Source organism: Budorcas taxicolor, chromosome 14, assembly GCF_023091745.1.
Source record: "Budorcas taxicolor isolate Tak-1 chromosome 14, Takin1.1, whole genome shotgun sequence".
NCBI lineage: Eukaryota > Metazoa > Chordata > Mammalia > Artiodactyla > Bovidae > Budorcas > Budorcas taxicolor.
Window position 1 is genome coordinate 23405288 of NC_068923.1, and position 23514 is coordinate 23428801.

At 41.7% G+C, this 23514-nt stretch overlaps 1 protein-coding gene across 1 annotated transcript in view; it reads left to right on the top strand.

Annotated features, from left to right (window-relative positions):
• Window positions 1–23514, top strand: part of ADCY8 (adenylate cyclase 8) — a 232153-nt gene that overhangs the window by 107985 nt on the left and 100654 nt on the right. Inside the window, exons 6-7 of the mRNA XM_052651651.1 lie at window positions 13590–13748; window positions 18046–18316. Of these exons, the coding sequence (XP_052507611.1) occupies window positions 13590–13748; window positions 18046–18316 (430 nt within the window). The remainder of the gene's footprint in view (window positions 1–13589; window positions 13749–18045; window positions 18317–23514) is intronic.

Genomic DNA, 23514 nt, shown 5'->3' on the forward strand with positions numbered 1-23514 from the left:
AATGAACGCCTACTCTATGCCATGAACTAAGTGTTTTACATGTCTTCACTCATTTAGTCCATATAGCAGTTCTAGGAGTTAGGCAGGGCTGAGAGCAAAATATTGAACAACTAGTGATACTATGATCTCTGAAGAAGATTTAGCTTCAGAACCAGGGATCAGGCTTGATCACTCAAGAGCTTTTGTGATGCAGAGTTTTATTAAAGTATAAAAAGGGACAGAGAAAGCTTCTGACACAGACATCAGAAGGGGGAGCAGAGAGTGTCCCCCTCACTAGTCTAGCAAGGGAATTAGATACTTTTTTAATTAGTTATTACAATAAATCAAAAGGATGTCTCAAGTTTGTGAAAGTTTTACCAGACCCACTCCCACAATTTACATTTTAAGATAACAGGATTCAGTTCAGTTGCTCAGTTGTTTCCGACTCTTTGCAACCCCATGAATTGCAGTATGCCAGGCCTCTCTGTCTATCACCAGCTCCCGGACTTCACCCAAACTCATGTGCATCGAGTTGGTGATGCCATCCAGCCATCTCATCCTCTGTAGTCCCCTTCTCCTCCTGCCCCCAATCCCTCCCAGCATCAGGGTCTTTTCCAATGAGTCAGCTCTTCGCATCAGGTGGCCAAAGTATTGGAGTTTCAGCCTCAGCATCAGTCCTTCCAATGAACACCCAGGACTGATCTCCTTTAGGATGGACTGGTTGGACCTCCTTGCAGTCCAAGGGACTCTAAAGAGTCTTCTCCAACACCACAGTTCAAAAGCATCAATTCTTTGGCACTTAGCTCTCTTCACAGTCCAACTCTCACATCCATACATGACCACTGGAAAAACCATAGCCTTGACTAGATGGACCTTAGTCTGCAAAGTAATGTCTCTGCTTTTGAATATGCTATCTAGGTTGGTCATAACTTTCCTTCCAAGGAGTAAGCATCTTTTAGAATTTACCAATAGAAACATTTTACCAGACGGACTCCCATAATATACATTCTAAGATATCAGGATTAGTCAGAAGGTTTGCAGGAAGGAGAAACTGTCTTCAAGCAGGAGACATTGTTGTTATATAATCCTTGAAAGTGAAGTGATGTTGCTCAGTCGTGTCTAACTCTTTGTGACGCCATGGACTGTAGCACACCAGGTTCCACCGCCCATGGGATTTTCCAGGCAAGAATACTGGAGTGGGTTTCCATTTCCTTCTCCAGGAGATCTTTCCAACCCAGGGATTGAACCTGGGTCTCCTGCACTGTAGGCAGACACTTTACCATCTGAGCCACCAGGGAAGTCCCCATATAATCCTTGGTAAGGAGTTTAAACTGAGTTGTTTGTAGTGTAATCATCAGTTCCAGGCTTAAAGAGAGAAACGTTTTAGGTGACTAGTAGTAGTAGTAGTTTAGTCGCTAAGTCGTGTCCAACTCTTGCGACCCCATGGACTATAACCTGCCAGGCTCCTCTGTCCATTTCCTTCTCCAGGGGATCTTCCCAGCCCAGGAACTGAACCTGGGTCTCCGGTACTGCAGGCAGATTCTTTACCGACTGAGCTATAAGGGAAGCCCTAGGTGACTAATACTCAGGAATGTAGAGGGAAAAGGGCGTTTGTCCTTTCCACCTCCTTGAGAATTCCAGATCCCTATCTCCTCCTTGAGAGTCCCAGACCCTGCCCCCCCACCCCCCCACCCCACAACCACCTCTCCTCCTCAGAGACCCTGGACTTTCTATCAACCTGCCTAGGAATTGACTCTCTCACTAATATGGCTACAACATGGACTAATCAGAATCAGCCAGGGAAGTCCATTGGAGTGGCTGTTAACCATAAACAACTGTGGTTTATGTTTACCATAAACAACCATACAACTGTGTGGTTGCATCCTGACTCACCTCTGGAATTAGGCTCCTACTTTACCCATGAGGAAACTGGAGCTTATAGGGTTCATGTAGTTGCCCACAACCACAGAGCTGGTTAGTAGCTGAACAAGGGCACCAGTCTAGAACCATCTGCCCTCAAAACCATTGGTCTTAACCATGACAGCATGATTAATCTCTTCTCTAGATTTCTGGAGTTCTTTCTGATGACTGCAATCTGCTATTGACACCCAAAGGATCGAAGGGTAGCCTAGGAAGTCTCACATACATCCTTAATAAATTATCAGAACTGACACTGAGTGGGAAGAGAAGTCGGTAAACCTCTGACAATCACAAGATTGTAAGCCTTCATCAAACTTCTTAGTAAATGTATTCCATTAGAAAAAATAGTTGATTTTAGAAACATGATATTAGCTGGGTGAATGCCAAAAAAAAAAAAGGTGATTGAATGTAGCTTTATTTTTAATGAAGCATTTAATAGCATCTCATGGATGTCTGTTCATAAAATTAAATTAATTAAAATAGGCTTAGATAATAGTTCCATTAAGTAGATTGAAAAGTGGTTCCAGGTGGCACTTCTTCACACACCCTGGCTCTATTTCTGGGGAGGCTTGATAGCTTATAAGACGCTAGAGCTGAAGGTGGGCTCTGTAATATGCAATATCTTTATTAACGGTCTGCAAAGGCTCCCTTGATGAAATTTAATGAAAACTGCAGAGCCTGATCTTTTCATTGCAGTTGCTAAAAAGACATGGAATGACACCAGAATGCCAAGCAGAAACTGGCTTGTCCCCAATGGTTAACTGGAGCAAAGGTCTTAATCCTTGTGGTGGGGGTGTCCTGCCAAGCAGCATGGCAGGATGAGGAATGAAAATCAGGATTTGTTTTTCTTCCCTTAAGAGGCAGGAGTATCCAAGCCTAGTGCATGCCTCTGGGCATCTCTTCCTTCTCCTTTCTCCCTCTTGAACTTCTTTTTTACTCTTTCTATCTCTCCCTTTCTCCCTTGTCTCTCTCTTTATATACAAATCTTTCTTTCCTTTCCAAACCCCTTTCTTACCTTGATCTGAAAAGTCATTGACTACAGCATCCACAAAGCTGTAGTTCTCTTTAAAATGCAACAGAGTTGTCTGTAATGCAAGAGCAAGGGTTCTTTTCACAAAATTATTTACAATGGTAAAGATCAAATCTATCTAGTAGCAATAGTTCATTAAGCTAATATTGATTGAATGCTTACCATGTGCCAGACACCATACTAAATAACCTTCCTGACTCACCTCGCCTAATAGTGACCACAGTCCTGTGAGGTGAAGAAGCTACTGTCTCTTTCCTCAATTGTCAGAGGAGGAAAATAGCACTCTGATTGGATAAATAACTTCCTGTCAATGACGCACAGCCTGTTAGTGGCAGGGCAAAGACCCTGAGGCATATTCATCTGAATCCCTAAATGTCCAAAGGCAGGGAAATGGTTAGATAAATTTTTGCATATTACAAAACAGGGAAATGAGGAACCGTTAGTTGCCATGGTTTGTGTTAGTATTCAATGGCATAGAAAAGTGCTTGTGAGTTTAAAGAAATATGCTTTGTAGAGTACACACACACACACACACACACACACACACACACACACACATGTTCACACACTCATCATTTAGGGCAACCTTAGTTTTTTATATCTATTTTTACAGAGAGAGAAAGACATACAGCTCAGTGTGGGAAATGAGTGGCTGGATCCTTTCTCTTGCTTTTCTCTCATGGGGTTCACACTGTTTTTGACCAGGAACCTTCCCACTCCCAAAAGCAGGAGGGTGACGTTGAATGGACTACAAGCAGCGGCCAGGTGTCCATGGAGCTCTCAGCCTGCAGTTTGGTGTTCTGAGGGCCAATCAGGACCTATCACTTCCTAACCTTGAGCAAGAGACTTAACCTCTCTCCATGCCAGGCTTCTTAGCTGCAAAATGGGGGGAAAACATCCTAATTCAAGTTCGATAAAGACAGGAACAGATTTTCTGCTTTGTCTATTTGATTCCCTGCTTATATCTGCCGAGGTCTTCAAGAAATGCTTGTTGGATGAATGAATGAGATAAATGGATAGGATATGTAATATCGGGTGGTCATGAGAATGAAGGGAGATCATGAAGTCAACACAGAACATGAGGTCAACACAGAAGAGATATTGAATATGTTTTAACTCTCTTGGAGCCTCAGTTTCCTCATCTGTAAAATGGAAGTTTGTAATCCTGATAGGTATCTACCTATCAGAACTGTTGTGGACATCATATGAAGTATTTTATGAGACTGCAACGTCCATGCCAGGATAAGACATGGCAGTTTTTCAACTTTTTAGAAGCAGATGAGCTGCAAGTTTTATAAGGCAAGCTGACTCCAGCGCCCAGTAAAGGCTGTGGAACAGATCGTGGTTGAAGGCAAAGTCGGGCTCCACGCCCAGCGTGCTGACAGCCCCCACCCTGACAGTGAGTGACTCCTGTGCTACCTTCCATGAACTCAGAAATCTACAGAAGGGAGCTTGTCATAGGTCTGCTGACTTTGGGAATTAACCAGCAGAGACTGTGTCGTCCCTCTATTGGGCAGAGCCAGATTGAACCCCAGTGGTTCATGGACCGTTGAGGATGGCTTCTTTCTCAAAGTAAACCATCCCAGGCAGTAGAGGTGGACCCCTGGATTTAGACTCGCACCCCTGGGGAGAAATCCCAGCTATTCCACTGCTGTATGTGTGACCAAAGAAAGGAACTTATTGGAACTCAGTTTCCTCGGTTGTAAAATGGCGCTGGTAATGGTACACAGAGTTATTGTAAATATAAACCTTGACACTTGCGCAGAACACCCGGCCCAGTGGCTGTAATTGGCTTCCATAACTAACTCCCATGCTCTTCCTTTTTTTCCCAGCATTTCAACTGAAAGAACATTTCTAAGGTTCTCCATCTTTTACCATACACCAAGCACTCTTTAACCGTTCAGTTACAGGAAATAACATCATCGCTTTTTGCTGGTTAACTGTTGCATTATGGGCACCCCCGCTTGATCTAGAGCTACAGAACCAATTGTAATAACTATTAAGTGGAGTCTTCATTTCAAAGAAATCTTAGATAGAAGCCCTCCATGAAAACACATGAGAGCAAAGCTGCTTGAATTGAAGGGGGGAGATGTGGAGATTCTCCCCACTCTCCAACTGGCAGGCCCAAAGGCACCTCCACAGTTCCCCTGGGACTCTAAGAAGCAGCCAAAGGCTACAGAGAAAGAAGGGTTTTGTCCATGAATTCAATAAGTACATCTGAGCACTATGTGCTAGTGGTTAAGAATCTGCCTGCCGATGTAGGAGACATGAGACACGGTTTCAGTCCCTTGGTCGAGAAGATCCCTGCAGGAGGAAACGGCAGCCCACTCCAGTATTCTTGTCTGGAGAAGCTCATGGACAGAGGGCTGTAGCGCTGGCGGGCTACAGTCCATGGGGCCTCAAAGAGTCGGACACGACTGAGCGTCTGAGCACACAGCACACCTATGTGCTAAGTACTGAACATGTGGAAATGAAAGATGGTACCCCTGCCCTCCAGAAGCTCAGAGTTTATGGAGAAGAAAGGGAAGGTAACATGTTTATAAGGTGAGCAATCTATAGGCATTTTTTTCTTTATTTGCGGTGATGAAGCACAGCAAAGCATCTGTGTGGCTTTATTTTGGAAAAATTAAACAGGATTTGTAATTCAGAGCAGAATTCTATGCATTTTAATTTCAAGAATACACAGAGCACCCCTTTAAGAACTGGGCTTGAAACACATGGTATGTGTTTGTAGTTCTATGCAACCGCTGGGCAGCCTTTCTAAAGAGGATCACTGTCTGTAAATTATTCATTACTTTGCCATAATTTCATTCTTATCTTTTATTAAGTCAAATCCCAGACACAACAAAAAGAAAACGCAGTGTAGCAACCATGTTTGTCTTCTTATGATTTTTGTTTTGTAGAAGAAAATAAAAAATCTAAATGTCTTTTCATTAAGATGTTCCAGTGCATTCCCTGGATAATGTTAATTGCCCAATGGCATTAGCACAGAGTGCTGTTTAATAGACCCTCACAATTAGTTGGCAAAGTGCTTTAACATCCATTATCTCCTCTGGGGCTCACAGAGGCTCTGTAAGTGAAACAATCAGCTAGAGTTTTATTTTATGACCGTTGAAACTCTGGGTTGGATCTAGCTATTTGCCCAGACTCACATAACACATACAGTATCTACGTTGTGAAGTGCATGAGGTTTAAAAAACAACAGCCCCAGTTTAGTCTTAGAATCCTGATTTTCAGCTGTGTGGCCACAAGAAAATCCTTCTACTTTCCTGTAGTTCCTCATGGGCTTCCCAGGTGGCTCAGTGGTAAAGAATCCACCTGTCAATGCAGGGGACATGGGTTCAATGCCTGGCTCGGGAAGATCCCCGGAGGAGGAAATGGCAACCCACTTCAGTATTCTTACCCAAGAAATCCCATGGGCAGAGGAGCCTGGTGGGCTACAGTTTATGGGGTCACAAAGAATCAGACACAATTCAGTGACTTAACAACAGTTCCTTCAAATGTGATAAGCATCCAAGTCGTCTGTAGTATGTTCCAGACACTCTTCTCAGCTCTCTATGTATGTTTATTCAACTAATTCTGACAATGCTACTATCATTCCCATTTTAGGTAGACGTTGGGTAATTTGCCTAACATAGTGCAGCTAGTAAGGGGCAGAGCAAGACATAAACTCAGGTAGTCTGACACCAGAGTCTGTATTACTCCCTCCACTACAGTGATGCCCATATCATGAGGAGGATGTAGATTGGAGGTGATGACTGTACCCTTCAGGATAGTGCCGAGTAGGCTGACATGACAGACATCCCCCCAAAGCTCAATGGCTTAACTCAACAAAGATTCACTTTTCATTCACATTTTCTGTCCATTGTGAACTGGCTGAGGCAATGGCAGGGAACCACTATTCAAGAACCCTAGTTAAGAAGGCTTCATCACCAGGTGTCCTTGATTGATGGTGGGAACAGAGAGAAAATGTGGTTGATCAGTCTTTTAAAGCTTCTGCCTCCCCAATATGTATTTTCTTGGCCTCGCGGCAAGGCATGTGGGATCTTGATTCTTCAACCAGGGATCCAACCCATGCTCCCTGCACGGCAGCTCTGAGTCTTAGCTGCTGGACCACCAGAGAAGTCCCTCTGCTCACATTTTATTGGCTAAAAATAACATGAAATATGCAGGAAAACACAGTCCTAATATGTGTTTGAATATTGTGGTGTATAAGACATGGTAGACCACACCGACGACCTCCCCCACTGACGCATCTCGCAGAAACTCATTGAGAAAGCATCAGAAACTGAAACGCTCCTCCTAAGTGCTAGATGCTGCTTGTCCTCTTGCTGTATTGAGTTTTTCAAATGGCCTCACATGTTTTCATTATCAGTGGATGAAGGCTGTGTGTATATATGTATACACATGCAGTTTTTAACTTAAAAGTTAAAGTTAAAACAATGACCCAGAAACTAGAGTCCTCACCAGGAATAAAACTTGTCTCATCCTTTAGCTACAAGCATTCTTTCTAATGTCTATGGCTGCCTTCTTAACATCTAATTTATTTCTATATTCTCAACCCACTTCCACTTTACTCTCTTGTTTAAATAAGTGTATTATCTTATCACTTGTTGAAGTGAAGTGAAGTGAAGGTCACTCAGTTGTATCCGACTCTTTGCAGCCCCATGGACTGTAGCCTGCCAGGCTCCTCTGTCCATGGAATTCTCCAGGCCAGAATACTCGAGTGGGTAGCTATTCTGTTCTCCAAGGGATCTTCACAACACAAGGACTGTACCCAAGTCTCCCACATTGCAAGCGGATTCTTTACTGTCTTAGCCAAACTTGTTAAGAACAGAGAATACAGCTTGTATATGGAATCATTCATTTATTCTTAAAAAAAAAACCAAACAACTATATGTGAGGCATGATGCTCCAGGCTGTGTGAGATACAAGAATTATTCAGACAAGAATACTGCCTTCAAGAAGTTTATATGTAGAAATGTGAAACATGGGGACTGCCCTGACTGTCCAATGGTTAAGACTTATTGCTTCTACTGCACGGGGCATGGGTTTGATCCCTCGTCAGGAAATTTTAAAAAAGAGAAAGAAATGTGAGAACATGAATAGTGAATATGGATACCCATCCATTCACCCATCCATTTTTCCATCTAGTAAACATCCATTAAGTGTGGGCCACGTTCCAAACCCAGTACCATGTTAAGAGGGGTGGGTGGCAATTGAACCATGCAAAGTCTACACCACCAATGTTTAGAATCCAGTAGAGGGAAGAGACGGAGAAGGCAATGGCACCCCACTCCAGTACTCTTGCCTGGAAAATCCCATGGATGGAGGAGCCTTGTAGGCTGCAGTCCATGGGGTCGCTGAGTTGGATACGACTGAGCGACTTCACTTTCACTTTTCACTTTCATGCATTGGAGAAGGAAATGGCAACCCACTCCAGTGTTCTTGCCTGGAGGATCCCAGGGATGGGGGAGCCTGGTGGGCTGCCGTCTATGGGGTCGCACAGAGTCGGACACGACTGAAGTGACTTAGCAGAGGGAAGAGATGATTACAATACAGCATCCCAGTTATTGTTCACATGGGATGCAGTACAAACACTGGGGAAAGCACGTAATCCAGACGTCACCTGAAGGGAGGGGATGGACATTCCAGACTGGGAGAGGAGGGCCCAGGCTTCAGGCAGTGACTTTGCAGTTTGGACGTCTGGAGTCTGATGTATGCTTGAGAAATGAGGCTGATAATTGAGATGCACGTAGCTCATGAAGGATTTTATGTGCCAGGCCAGGAATTTTCCATTTTATCTCACAGGCCAGTGATTTCTGAATATTTTGATCCCCTATCTCTATCAAAAGTGATCATAATAATCTAGAAATTGTACTATTGTCCATTCTATCATTATATTCATACATTTAAAAGCACATACTATAAAATGCACATGAGAGATGGATTGTAAATGATACTGATGAAATAAACAATACTTTCAAATATTTAAAGTTCACTGATAGTGCAAAAATCTTTCAGCTGTCATCATTTTTTGGTGAGAGCAGTGGGTTTGAACATAACTGATTTTTTTTCACCTTAATAGTTTATGATACAGAAATGCAAGAGTTGGGTTTCAAATTCAGTTTATTTCTGTGTTTGGCTCCATCAGAGAGAAATATACATCTTATAAAGACAGGCAGATCCTGGAGGTGTATTTGCACCCTTGGTTGTGTTTTCTAAGTCATTTGTGACAAAGCCTTATACAAGGTTTGCCATACCTTTTCCTTTTTGAAAAATATTTACTTATTTGGCTGCTCTGGGTCTTAGTTGCAGCATGCAGGTCTTAGTTGTGGCATGTAGGATATAGTTCCCTGACCAGGGCCCAAACCCAGGTCCCCTGCATTGGCAGCATGGAGTTGTAGCCACAAGACCACCAGGGAAGTTCCCAACCTTACTTTTTTTCTCTGATGTTTGTGAGTTATTCATACAAACTCATCATGAGGCAATAGGTTTTTTATATTTTTTAACAAACGGGTTCAAAGTCTACCATAATTCTGTACTTGGAAAATTTCAAAATAGATTACCATAAGGGAGCAAAATTTGCCACCCCAAAATGCAAAATGTGTCTGTTTGGCATGAAGATTATTTTAGGCTGTTATTTTTGTTGTTTTTGTTTTGGGCTTTTTTTTTTTTTTCTTACTGTGCTAGGTCTTCATTGCTAAGCACAGATTTTCTCTGGTTGTGGTGAGCAGGGTCTAAACTTCATTGTGGTCCACAGGCTTCTCATTGCCATGACTTTTCTTGTTGCAAAGCACAGACGCTAGAGTGCAAGCTCAGTAGTGTAGTACACGGGCTTAGTTGCTCTGTGGCACGTGGAATCTTCCCAAACCAGAGATCGAACCCATGTCCCCTACGTTGGCTGGGGGATTCTTATCCACTGTACCACCAGGGAAGCTCTGCCAGGTGGATTTTAAGAAACAAAAGCCTCAGGAAGAGATTTTACCTCCTCCTTTTGACTGCCTAAAAGAATTTAAACTGGCCCCATTCCAGGAAGAGACCTGGCCTCAGAGATACTACAAGGAATAGGAGCTAAACATGTTAAACTGGGGAAAACTTAGCAAGTCCTATTTGATCAAACTTCTCTCTGTGTCCCATTGTCTTTGCAAAGCCTGGCAAATGTTTGTTTACCAAACACTTCTTTCCCATCTTCATGTAAATTGCTCTCCTCCCCTTTGAAGTCCCAAACTCCTCTCCCCTTCCCAAGTGGAAGAAGCCAGTACTGGAGAAACCAAGCACCACACGGGGAGAATCCGGGAACTCAGGTTTATTATGCTGGCGGGCCCAAAGGAGGTAACACTCCATGCTCTGAGCCCCGGACAAAGAGGTTACAGAGTTTCTGTAGACAGACTACAGTGGGCAACACCAGCTGTTAATAGGTTGGTTTAAAAAGAGGGGGAGGGGGATGCCTGACCTGGAGAGGCATGATTAAGCAGGTTTGCAGGGGCTGGGCGATTGCAAAGAGCAGGAAAAGGGTGAGTGAGATAAACTCCAATTCCTAAAGTCCCCACTTTCTGAGACTTCGTGACCTACGTGATCTAGACTTTGCAAAGGGCAAGCTGAGTTACAGAGGCAGAAGAAGGAGATTATGTAAAATTTTAACTTTTCCTCTTCATCCCTTCTCTCCTCATAGAAGCCTTCATTCTCTAATTTGTCTTGGGATGCCATTTTTCTTGGGAGGTCCTCAGTTCAGTTCAGTTCAGTCGCTCAGTCGTGTCCGACCCTTTGCGACCCCATGAATCGCAGCATGCCAGGCCTCCCTGTCCATCACCAACTCCCTGAGTTCACTCAAAATCACGTCCGAGTCGGTGATGCCATCCAGCCATCTCATCCTCTGTCGTCCCCTTCTCCTCCTGCCCCCAATCCCTCCCAGCATCAGAGTCTTTTCCAGTGAGTCAGCTCTTCTCATGAGGTGGCCAAAGTATTGGAGTTTCAGCTTTAACATCATTCCTTCCAAAGAAATCCCAGGGCTGATCTCCTTTAGAATGGACTGGTTGGATCTCCTTGCAGTCCAAGGGACTCTCAGGAGTCTTCTCCAACAGTCCTGGGTGTATGTAATTAAATTTGATTTTTTACTGTTACTCTGTCTCATGTCAATTTAATTTTTAGAGCAGTCTGAAGAAACTAGAAGGGGAAAGGAAAACTTTTTTATCCCTGACATTAGTAAATATGCATCTTTGAGAGTATTTTTGGCCCCGCTACCCAGCTTGCAAGATCTTAGTTCCCTGACCAGGGATCAAACTTGGGCCCCGGCAGTGAAAGCCTGCTAACCACTGGACCACCAAGGAACTCCCTCTCTGAGAATTTTGATAGTTGATGTAACATGTTTGACAGTCAGGTTCCCAAAGAGAAGGTGACATTTCCAAACTTCTATTTTCAAAATTCATTCTTCAGAGCGTGAATTTCTCAGGAAAAGCGGTTACTTTCTCATTCCTTCTTAAATCATCCTCTTCAGTTTGGATAAACAAATTAAGAAAGTTTGGGGTTTTTTTCCCAAATATTCACTTTCATGTCAAATAAAAAGGGATAAAGCATCTTTATTTTTTACATTAATTTATTTTTTATTGAGGTATAGTTGATTTACAATATCATAATGTTGTAGCCACGCGTTCCGGGAAACAAACTCACTCAGAAGGACAATGCAGATAGTGGGGTGCAGTCTATTACACCGGCGGGCCCGAGGCAGAGTCTCCTCTTAACCAAGGACCCGGACCAGTTTTTATGAAAACCTTATATACCTTAAGTGTACGTGCTCAAACCCACCTCCCCAGATTCTCTGAAACTAGTCTGAACAAAGGAAAAGAAAGATACAATAAAAGTTAACCCGTGATTCCTATGCCTTAAGCCTAGGTAGTTAAGAGTGGACAAATATCAATAGGCCTGTGGTCATACTCCAATAAGCATAATAGAATGTATGATTCTATTTGGTTACACAGATAATTAGGGTATTCTTTTAGGCGATGGAGAGTCTAGGTACGAGCCCTGGGGCTGTTCCATCCTGGGGGTCTGATTTTCCAGTTGGTATGGCCTCTCCATAGATACTGGGCATATAGCTCAAAGTCCACAGTCTGGTCCAAGAAGGAGTCCTGCTTTCAAGATGGAGCCTGTTCTGTCTGTTGCCTCCTTCAATAATAGTTTCAGGTATACAGCATAGTGATTCAGTATTTTTACAGATTATACTCCAATAATGATTATTATAGGATAATGGCTATAATTCCATGTGCTATACAATATATCCTTGTTGCTTATCTGTATGATCAATGTTGATCATATAAGCTGCCATAAAGATAAGTCATCTTTATTTATTTACTTATTTTTGGCTGCACTAGGTCTTTGTTGCTGGGCATGGGCTTTCTCTAGTTGACGCAAGTGGGGACTACTCTTTAATCGCAGAGGGCAGGCTTCTCATTGTGATGAAGAGAGGCACTGGTGGCTTCTCTTGCTGTGGAGCACTGGCTCTAGGCATGCGGACTTCAGTTATTGTGCCTTGTGGGCTCTAGAACTCGGGCTCAGTAGTTCTGGCTTAGTTGCTCCACCGCACGTGGAATCTTCCCAGACCAGGGAGCGAACCCATGTCCCCTGCATTGGCAGGCGGATTCTTACCCACCGTACCCATCAGGGAAGTCCAAATTTAAATTTGACAACTCCTTTCAGCATTTTGAAGTAAAGTAACTTTGGATTACTTCATTACTCCAAACCATTGGATTTCTTTATGGCAGTGAAGATTTTTCTAGCTCTTCTATTTTAAAGTATTATATTCTACTGTTGGAATTTCTTTCTACCTAAATGACGTCTTTTAACTCTTAAACTGAAGTGGTTGGAAATACTCTGAAAATGAGGAAGGGATGGCTATACCCAGAGGCAGCCCTTGATGGAAGAAATCTTCTCTTTTCAAGATGCCTCCCCCACACTTACAAGCAGAGGACAGTCTGACACAGACCCTGTGAAGTCCCTAAGATCAATCCATATATTGAATTCTGGTAAAGATAAAAACAAAAGCTATGGAGGGAAGTTGTGTGATTGTCTGTACATCCCAACAGCTGACCCGGCTTAGCCCTGGGATGTGAGCAAGTTACTCTGGAGACCACTGCTCTAAGGGGTTGGGAGGTCAGGAAAGAGTTTTAGACAAGGAGTGATGGAGTGACAGTCACTTTTGTCTTGTAGATAGCTATGTGGAACTTGAGCTGTAAGGGAACTCCAGACTGAAGCTTAATAGTGACCTGAACTAGAATGTTAGTATAAGGAATGGAGAGAAGGAAATGGAATAAAAGTTAAAATATTTAGGTTGGAAATGGAGTGTTCAATGAAGTGCAGAGTCTGTAATCTATCACAGGTTTGTGCAGTAGTGGGTTGTCATTCCCTGAGAAGTAACATAGGATGACCAGGTTTGGGGAGAAAGGTGATAAAGACCCTTAGAAGTTCAGATTAAAAATTAGTGGAGTTTGGGGAAGGAAGGGTATCTTTCTAGTTATCAGGAAATCCAAGAAGTCTTCGTGGAAGAGGTGGCCACGTGAATGAGCAATGAACTTATGGAGTAAGCAAGACCCAAACTGCCACCAAGGCCAAGATGGCCACTCTGGCCTCTGACGTCTGTCTCTTCATTCACTTATGTCATCAGGTATGTGCGATCAAGGACGAAGCACGATGTTGACATGCGGATTGGAATCCACTCGGGCTCGGTGCTGTGTGGCGTGTTGGGTCTTCGGAAGTGGCAGTTTGATGTCTGGTCTTGGGATGTGGACATTGCGAACAAACTTGAATCTGGAGGAATCCCCGGGTAAGCCAAAGCAAAGCCCTCTCCTTGCTTAACACTTATCATTGGCTCACTTTGTGACAGTGGGTTTCTCATGTGCAGAATTCAGAAGTACATATATTCAAGAAACAATTATTTTGGAGGACGCAGAACTTTAAAACATCATGCAAATATTGGCTCCAAAAGTTTAGTGACAATCTGTCAGAGGCAGTGAGGACACTCAGGTGTTCTGGACTCAGTCCTGTAAAACACTGACTTTCAGATTTGACTTCGCATTGGAAAGAGCACAGGAGCATTTTAAAAATCCTGGTGTCTTGACCTCATACCAGTCCATGTCAGGCAGAATCTGTGCAAAATCTCATCTAAGTTATTAAAGCAATTCTCATGGGCAGCCAGGGTTAAGACTTACTGACCTTCTGTATGACCTTAACCTTCCTTTGAAAACTCAGACATGTCTCTGAACATTCCATGATTTGACATTGTTTCGCTTTTTCTGCTATTTTAATGTCTGTTATTTCCCCTCCTCTTTTGTAGGATAAAACTCAGTTTACTTTTCCTTTCAGTGAGAGAGATAGCCCCCCCATTCTAAACCCATGTCAAGTATCTTTTATGCACTAGACAGCCTGCTAAATACCATGAATACATCATGTCATTTGATCTCTCCATATAGTAAATAGTAGCTTCCTTGTTTTAATGGGGACACTGAGGCTCAAAGAAATGAAATATGTCACATGAACATGACTATGAAGGGTCTCCCTGCCCATCACTGTCTCCCATTGTTGACTTATCAGTCCCGTTTGCTCAAGATTGTCCTTTATTATGACTCTGCAGCCCCTCATTGTGTGTGCAGTGCCGAGTATGATGCACGGAACATAGGAAGAAGGGAAGGAGGCCTACAACACCATGGCATAATGGTTGGTGGTCTGTTCCCCGGAGTCATGCAAAATCCATACGTAATTTGTTAAACCACCAGTAGCTGGGCCCATCCTCAGAGTTTCTAATCAACATGTCTGGGATGGGAACAAAGAATGTGCCTCCCTAACAAACTCCCAAGCGCTGCTGCTGCTGCTGCTCTGAACTTTTAGTTAAGTGAAGCAATGTATATAAAGTTCTTTGCTCGGGAAGTAATTGTGGTTATTGTTGTAGTAATGACTATGTGATGTAGCTGTGGGTCTTGGGAGGACTCTGAAGGTGAAAGCTGTAATCCCCATCCAGCACTGTCCTCTCCCATTCATAGGACTTTGGTCCAGTTACTTACTCATTGCCTCTGAGCCAGTTTCACTGTCAGCAAAGTGAGGGGGGAAAATGCTTTATCACCTGCGGTTGTTGGAAGGAATGGAAATTAGATGATTCCTGGAACAAAGCAGATAGACTACATTTGGGTACAAAATAACATTTATGCAAAATAAGTGTTGCCCATCTGTTAGAACTTATTTACCATCATGACTATTATTATTATGTCATGGCATTTAAAATTATCAGAAACTGTCAGATTTACCTAACCAATATATGAGAATATTGTCTGAGAACTGATTTATTTCCTTACAGGGAAATGTAATCACCAGACCTCAGCTGCAAATGTCTTACTCCAAAGCTCCAGATAGTAGCAAGGATGAAAATGAGCCCCTGAAATTCCATTTCTATCAAAGCATTTAAATATTGATTAAAATTTCAGCAGAAGGATCATAGTAAATGATGAGAAGGGTGTCTTTCACTATGGGAAACATACTATTGATTTAGGATATGTAAATATTAGTCCCCCTTAGCACTGACCACAGAATGATCAAATGTAGAATCCAGAGACAATACCAAATGGGGTTGGTGTGTAACTTGATTATTTTTAAAGAAAATCAGCCATCGGACTTTATAAAATACTTCCAAGAGTTTCATTTTGCCTGCGAGAAAAAGCTTTCAAGCACCCAGCTCTGAGACTGATCTGAGAAAGACTGGGACACCTTTTTAGTTCATGGAAGGTGAAACAACTTTTTTATTCTCCTAGTTCAATACTACTGAGCTGAATTCCTATATATTAACAAAATTTATCATGAAAATATTTTGTAATTAGCACTTTTCTCTAGAGAGCTCAAAAGAGCTTTCACATGCTTTTATTTTTAACATGGATGTACCTTGGAGATACTGCAAACTGGATCCTAGACCACTACAATAAAGCAAATATCCCAATAAAACAAATCACACCAAGTTTTTGGTTTCTCAGCACATAAAATTTATGTTAACACTATTCCATAGCTTATTGAGGATGCAATAGCAGTACGTCTAAAAAAACACGCATACCTCAATTAAAAAATAGTTTCTTGCTAAAAAGATGCTAACCACCACCTGAGCCTTCAGCAAGGTGTAATCGTTTTGCGACAATAACATCAAAGATCACAGATCATCATAACAAATACAATAGTGGACAAGTTTGAAATGTTTCAAAAATTACCAAAACATGACACAGACATAAAGTGAGTAAAGGTTGTTGGAAAAATGGCTCTGATAGACTTGCTCAGTGCAAGGTTGCCACAGACCTTCAATTTGTATTTAAAAAGAAATGAAATAGCTGTGAAGCAAAATAAAAGGGAAGTACAATAAAGTGAAGCCTGCTTGTATTTTACCTCACCTTTGACATCAATGACTGTATACAAGAATACTTATTTGGAAAATGTGCAGAGTCTACCTTAAATGGTCAGAAATGCATTGTTGGCAATTTCTTTATATGTCTTTGCAGTGAATTATTTTCTCTGTAAGCAAGAAGGGTGACAGAGAGAAGCAGAGATAGTACTAAGTAAAACGCATTTGGAAAAGTCATTTTAAAAAATTGTTTCCTTGGATATATTGTTTCTAGAATCCAGAAGCCAAGCAAAGTCTTAAGTATCTACATTATTCATTCATTCATATATTCAAGAGCATTGAAGTCAGCCAAGAGAAATGAATTTGTGCTGAATCAGGAATGTGGGGTGAGCATTCTAGGCAAGGAGAATGGCTTGCTCTGAGTTTAGCAGGTGTGAAATAGCACCTTGAATTTGAGGACATGCCAATTACTTGATTAGCTGGAGAGAGTGTCAGCGAATGAGCCTTGAAGAAGCAGGATTCACAGAATAGAAGCCTTATAGATCTTGTTCAGAACATATACTATATCCCATAAGCATTGAGGAGGCATGGAATAAACAACAGAAATAAAATAGTGCCATTCTAAAGAGTACTTCAAGTGGTTTTTTTTTTTTTTTTTGTAGCATGTGTAGTGTGCCATGAACTGTTTTGACTGCCTTACATGAATCAACTCTTACAATACTTGTGATGACCCTAAGAAATGAATACTATTATTTTTACCATTTTTATGGGTGAGAAAATAGACACCTAGACATGTTAAATAACTTGCCCAAGATCTTTCAGCTAGCAAGTGGTAGAGCTAGGGCTTCAATGCAAGCAACCCGGCCAAAGTGTCTGTGCTTGTAAGCAACAAGCGAGTCTGCCCAGACCACAGTGGAGCACAACAAGCAGTCAGATTCAGTTAGTGACGAGAACAGAAAAACTTTTGTCCGGAAGGATTTACCATGTGACATTCCCAAGATTCACATCAGATCTTTAAAGCACTTGATGTCATCTGTTGCTTGGCTAAAAAAAGAAACTAGAATCTTGGACTGTGATGGCTGATACAAGTCTGTTACCTTGTGAGTGAGCCTAGCCCACACATATCCACAGCTTTGTTCTCTTCTGCTTTTCACATACACATTACAGGGGAAATCGCATCTTACAGTGGTTTTCCTAAAGGATCCCTCCATGTAGCCCCGTGGACTGGTAAGACCTGCCTTTGTTCTTACGAAGATTAGAATAAACTGAAGAAATAAGGCACAAATGTGTGAAAATTGAAATGATAGGAAAAGTATACATTTGCATGGTAATCTGACAATAATTGCCGTTGGATTCAGCAACATTTATAGAACTTGTTTTTTCCGAAATAATCAACACAACTGAAAAAAAAAATCACGTGTGTTTAAAAGTTACTGAGATCAGGCCGACAGTCATGAGGGAAAAAAGAAGGTTGCTTAAATGTGTCTCAGTGGGGCTGCAATTTATCAGAGGCTACAGGGTCCCTTGGGGTGAAGTTGGTAATAGATACTCTGCTCATTGATTTATGCTTATATTTCTGTTTTCTTTTATTCTTTTTGCTTTTTTTCAGAGGAACAGATACAGTCCTTGAGGACATGTCTCCTCAGCACCCATATACAGGCCTGATTTTGGGTTTGCACAAGAACCAAAAACAGAGATGGCCTTTGCAAGCCAGGTCAGGTGTATGACAACCTATGCTTTGTCCACACAGGCGGATTCACATTTCCAAAGCCACGCTGGACTGCCTCAACGGTGACTATAATGTGGAAGAGGGTCACGGTAAAGAGAGGAACGAATTCTTGAGGAAGCATAATATAGAGACCTATTTAATTAAGCAGCCTGAGGAGAGTCTGCTGTCTTTGCCCGAAGACATCGTCAAGGAGTCTGTGAGCTCCTCAGACAGGAGAAACAGCGGGGCGACGTTCACAGAGGGATCTTGGAGCCCTGAACTGCCCTTCGATAACATAGTGGGGAAACAGAACGTAAGTCCTGGCTTCCTTCTTCTGGTTTGCTGTGAATGCATGTGCACCTCCAACCCAGATGCCTCAGGGAAAACCGATTCATCTTTAACCTTTTCTCCATTGAGCATCTTAATCGTAAATGATCAAACATGTATCCTCAGGATGGAATTAACTTAAGCAGTCAATTTCAGGAAATGCCAGGAATACCAGAGGGTTCTCAACGCCCACTTCTTTTTTTTTTTTTTTTTTTTGACCTAGTTAAAAATAAATGTCATGTGAAGTTGGATTATCAGTTTACCAAAATGAATCCCTCATGTTGGAGAAGATAAACCTCATGTTATGAAACTAGCAACAGAAGAGGAAGGTCAAATCCATGAGAATGTCTTTTTTTTCAGTTAGTTGGCTAGCTCAGAGAACTGAGATACCCTCTGAAATTTAGAATCAGAAGGTCACTGTTGATTGGGAAATATAATAGCTTCAAGTGAGGTAAAGGTGAGGTCATTCAAGAGTAGTAAGCGATTTCAAAGCCATCAATATGGTGCTATTTTTATGTAGCATGGATTTGCATCTTCTATGAGAGATAGGACGGGCATCCCTGGTGGCTCAGATGGTAAAGAATCCGCTTGCAATGCAGGAGACACAGGTTTGATCCCTGGTTCAGGAAGATCCCCTGGAGGAGGGCATGGCAATCTGCTCCAGTATTCTTGTCTGGAGAATCCCATGGACAGAGGAATCTGGTGGGCTATAGTCCATAGGGTCACAAAGAGTCAGACGTGACTGAAAGCGACTGAGCAGTGAACGCATGAGACACAGGACAACACAGTCAGTACATAAAGTGTAAATGATCAAAGAATCAAAAATTTTTTAACTATATCTTCAAATACTAGAATCACACTAAACCCAGTGAGATGCTCTTACTCTGAGAAGCACCAGAGAACTGAGGTTGATCAAAAGAGAACTGAAGTGGCTTAAGGGATGCTCCACTGCCCAGAGTGCTTGGTCAGAGCATGGGCAAAATCACCTGCTCTGACGTGGGTTTTCCCTTTCATTATTTAGGCCAGGCACACATAGTTGACCTTTTGTAAGTTATGTGAATTCATTGCACTTTTTTAAAGAAACTTACCCAAAAAAGTCCATATATAATACTTTAAACAGCTTCTGACATGCTCCTGAGCCAAGGAAAAGCTGAAGCTGCTATGAAATAAACAGACCAAATTGATAGTATCTGGAGCTTTGTGAAGACATATAGAAGTTAATTATTTTAACCCCCAGAACTGAACATTTCTCATTGACTTGTCATTAAGAAAAATCTGTCTACTTAAAGGCATGTGAAATAGAAAAGGTTAAAATGCTGAGAGTCTTGCCTCTTTCTTCTGCATTTGAAAGATGAAAGATGAGGCCAGGGTAACCTCCGTTTCCTTCCAGCTCTGTGTAAAGGAGCTGTAGATCAATGCATGGAACCCATCCCACTGGGCAAAGATGCAGGTTCATCGTGTCTGCATGCATTGCAAGAGTCGACCCTTAGGTCTTCAGTGTTCTATTGTGAGTGTTTACTTTCCTCCGAAATTATTATGCCCACACAAGTCATCACTGATTTCAATACCTACCTCTTTCCATCCCTAAATTGGTGCACATGGTACAATTTGCTATTATAGAAAATTACAGTCTTAAATACTTCCTGGAGTTGGTGCATGCCCCGCTGAAAGTACCATCTGTTTCCTCTGTCTATTGTTAACTTAAGCCTGAATGCTGGTTATTTTTAAAAAGATGCACACCTCACCCTGAGCACCTCAGTAACTGTGCATAAAGTTGTCTCTCTTGCTTTTATGTTTTTCCTTTTATTTTTGGTCTTTCCTTTTGAAAAACTCTGTCCATTTAAGCTGATTATGGAAATGGGGATACTTTCTGTTAATAATTGTTCTAGTCTCAGTGTGCCTATCCTTGCTACTAAGAATTGAGACCCCAAAAGAGAGGCAGAGATACTTGGTTTTAATTCATGATTGACTGATCTGGTAGAATTATATAGGAATACTAGAAATATTTCTCTGCTAATTTCCTAATGATCTTAACTGATATCATAAAGATGTCATTATTAGTCAAAGATTATTATTTTTGGTGTTTAACCATACTATATATTTCTTAAGATGCCTGAGTTTTGCCTGTCTTTACCATCTTCAGGATGAGTAATCTCAGTTTGTTTTGATGTCTTAAGACTTAAGAGCCAATGATATGCTGATAACCAAGTAGTACTAATAACATTTTGGAAATGACTAAGTCAATTAAAATGGTCACAGATGCACTTGTGCTTAGCTCTGGAAGTCAGCGAGCCATATGTGCAGTGCAGGGACATAGAGTGTGCCTGGAAGAGATCAAGACTGGTCTGGCTGAGCCTGTGCTCTGCCAAATCACCCAGTCAGTACTACAGAAAGCCCAGAGCACCAAGTGTTAGCTTAACACAGACAAAACATACTAATGCTTTGTTGGGGGTTTTCTAGCTAAATTGGCCAGATGTTTTAGCTTCTATTGATTCATACAGTGTGCTTTGAAATATTTTTAATGACAGCGGTATGCCATGTGGTAATCCGTGCTATATAAATAGCAGATGTTTGGATAGTTACATTCTCATGTATTCATTCATTCAATAAAGATTAGTTGAGCATCTGTTTCATGCCAACTACTGCTAAAATAATAGAGAAGGAGGGACAGAGGAAAGAAACACTTTAGAGATGAAGTCAGCCAGTAGTTTATATGCTTCGGGAAGACAGGGATTGTGTCTGTTTCCCTTATCACTTTTGAGTCCACGATCAGAACAATACCTGGTGAATAACAAGGCTTGTTTACAGTTTGCTAACTGATTGAATTAAACTGATTAAATGAATAAATGTGGGTAGAAAAGGAAAAGACCCAATCAAGTTTAACTTCCTGGTTTTTTGCTTGGATCTGACAGGATGGATGGTAGACATGCCCATCAAAATAAGCAATACTGGAATGGTAGGAAACACTAAAAGCCTGGGAGAGGTCCAAGGGGAGATATCCAAAAGGCTGTTGAACACACACTTCTGGAGTTTAAGCATAAAAGGACTACACAAGGGATGTGAGTCTGGTAACATTTGAGGATAGATGAAGCCACAAGAGTGAAAGAGGTCATGCTAAGGAATATGCAAAATAAAACAGTAAGAAAGTATAAGACAGACATGCAGGAACACCAGATGGAGGTAAAGGAGAGTCAGGATCCCATGACAGAGACAGATAGGAAGCAAAGTGACCAGTAGAGATTAGATGATGAGGTATCATGGAAGCCGACAGAGCAGAGCATTTTGAGAAGGATGATGTGATCAACAGTGGCCAGTGTAGCCAAGAGGCCCAGTTAAAGGATGACTGAAAATTGCCAATTTGAATTGGATTGGAAAACAACATTGGCAACAGGCAGACTTGCTGCAGTGGTGAAGTCAGAAGCCAGATTGTCCAAGTTTATATGAGAGAGCTCTGGATTTCCAAGAACCCCAACTCCACCCCAGTCCCCTCTCCACTACCCATTTCAGGAGTCCGTTAGTAGTTTGCAGGAGCAAGGGAAGTCACTTAGAATTATTCCTGGCCTCTATGAGAGTCTTCAGTCCCAATCTATGCCTAAGATAATCTCTTGGTTTAAATGTTGTGCATCTTCCCAGCCCCTATATCTGTGCCCCATTGGGCTAAAACTGCTTCAGCCCACTCTTGGACACTCTAAACACTTATGCTTTTTATCCTTTACTCTTGACATGGGCAGACATTTTGCCCACTGATTTGGTGTCCTGGCTCCATGAACCCTGGCTCAGATACCTGTGAGGTTTCTTATGCTCTGAGCCTGAGTGAAATGAAATTAAGGAAACTTAGAAGGCAAGAAGCTTATGATCATACATGGACTATTAAAATGTAAGATTACAAAAGTAAAAGTAGATAGCTGAAGTACACCAAAAGTGTGAACATTTTGACCTCAAGGAGGATATCCAAGAAATTTCAAGGCTAGGCTGTTGAGTGAGTCATCAACATGGTCATTGAATTTCTCAGAACAGAGACAAAATTTGAGATGAAAATGAAGACATAAGAAAAGGGTCCTTATTCTGAAGATCATATTTTCCCCATGCTATGACTAAAATCTGTTTGTAAGCTTGAGCTCTGGTTCATTCAATTGCTTAACAGTCAGTCTTTGAGATGGTGAGGATCCTGTAAGGAGAAGACAGACTTGGCCCCCATCTTTCATGAGCTTACATTTTAAGGGAGTAGAGAATGCAGACAATTAATCAAAACACAAAAGTACTGAGAAGTAAATATAGATGGATATATGACTAAGGATCAAATAGAATAACTGCAGACTTACTACATCAAGAGACCTCTGAAAATTTTATATGAGTGTTGAAAGAACCCTGCATTTGAATGACCTGGAAAAGAACATTATATATAGTAGGAACAGCTTGTGCAAAGACCCTGGGTGGGAAAAAAAGTTTGGTGCGTTAGAAGAGCAAAAAGGCCCAAGTGACTAGAGCATAGTGAGTGGGGAAGGAAGGAACACAAAATGAAGTTAAAGGAGACAGAGGCTGAGCTTGAAAACCTGGTTGACTTTGGATCTTATTCTAGGGAAGTGATAGAACTATTTTAAGCTGGCCAGTGACATGATTTGATTTAGATGTTTAAGAGATCATTCCAGCTGCCTGTGGAGAATGGATTGTAGGGAGCAAGAATGGATTCATTAGACAAGCAGCATTTTTACTTATGATTTATATGAGGATATCAAAGGTTGAAGCTTTTATGTCTCTATAAAGTGCATTGTGTGAGGACATGAATCATTTTAACTTGATTTTGTGTGTGTGTGTTTTATTGGAGTATAGTGGCTTTACACTACTATGTCAGTGTGAGTTTCTGCTGTACAGCAAAGTGCATCAGCCATATATATACTTAACTTGATTTTTATGACAGGTGATATGCCAAGAGAGGTGGAGCTACTCTTTTAGAAGCAAACTCCCTTTTAAAGCCTGGGTTCTCTCCCCCATTTATTGAGAAATCATCACCATTGTCCCATCCCTCCTTTTCACATTGATCATGACATCAGAACCTAGGCATTTTTCCATTACTCCTCTAGACCTTTTAAAAGAATCACTGGCGGGGAAAGCATAGATTTGGTACTTCTGTTGTATATATTAGGTGTTTCTGTACAGTAGACTGACTTTCATTATTCATGAAGT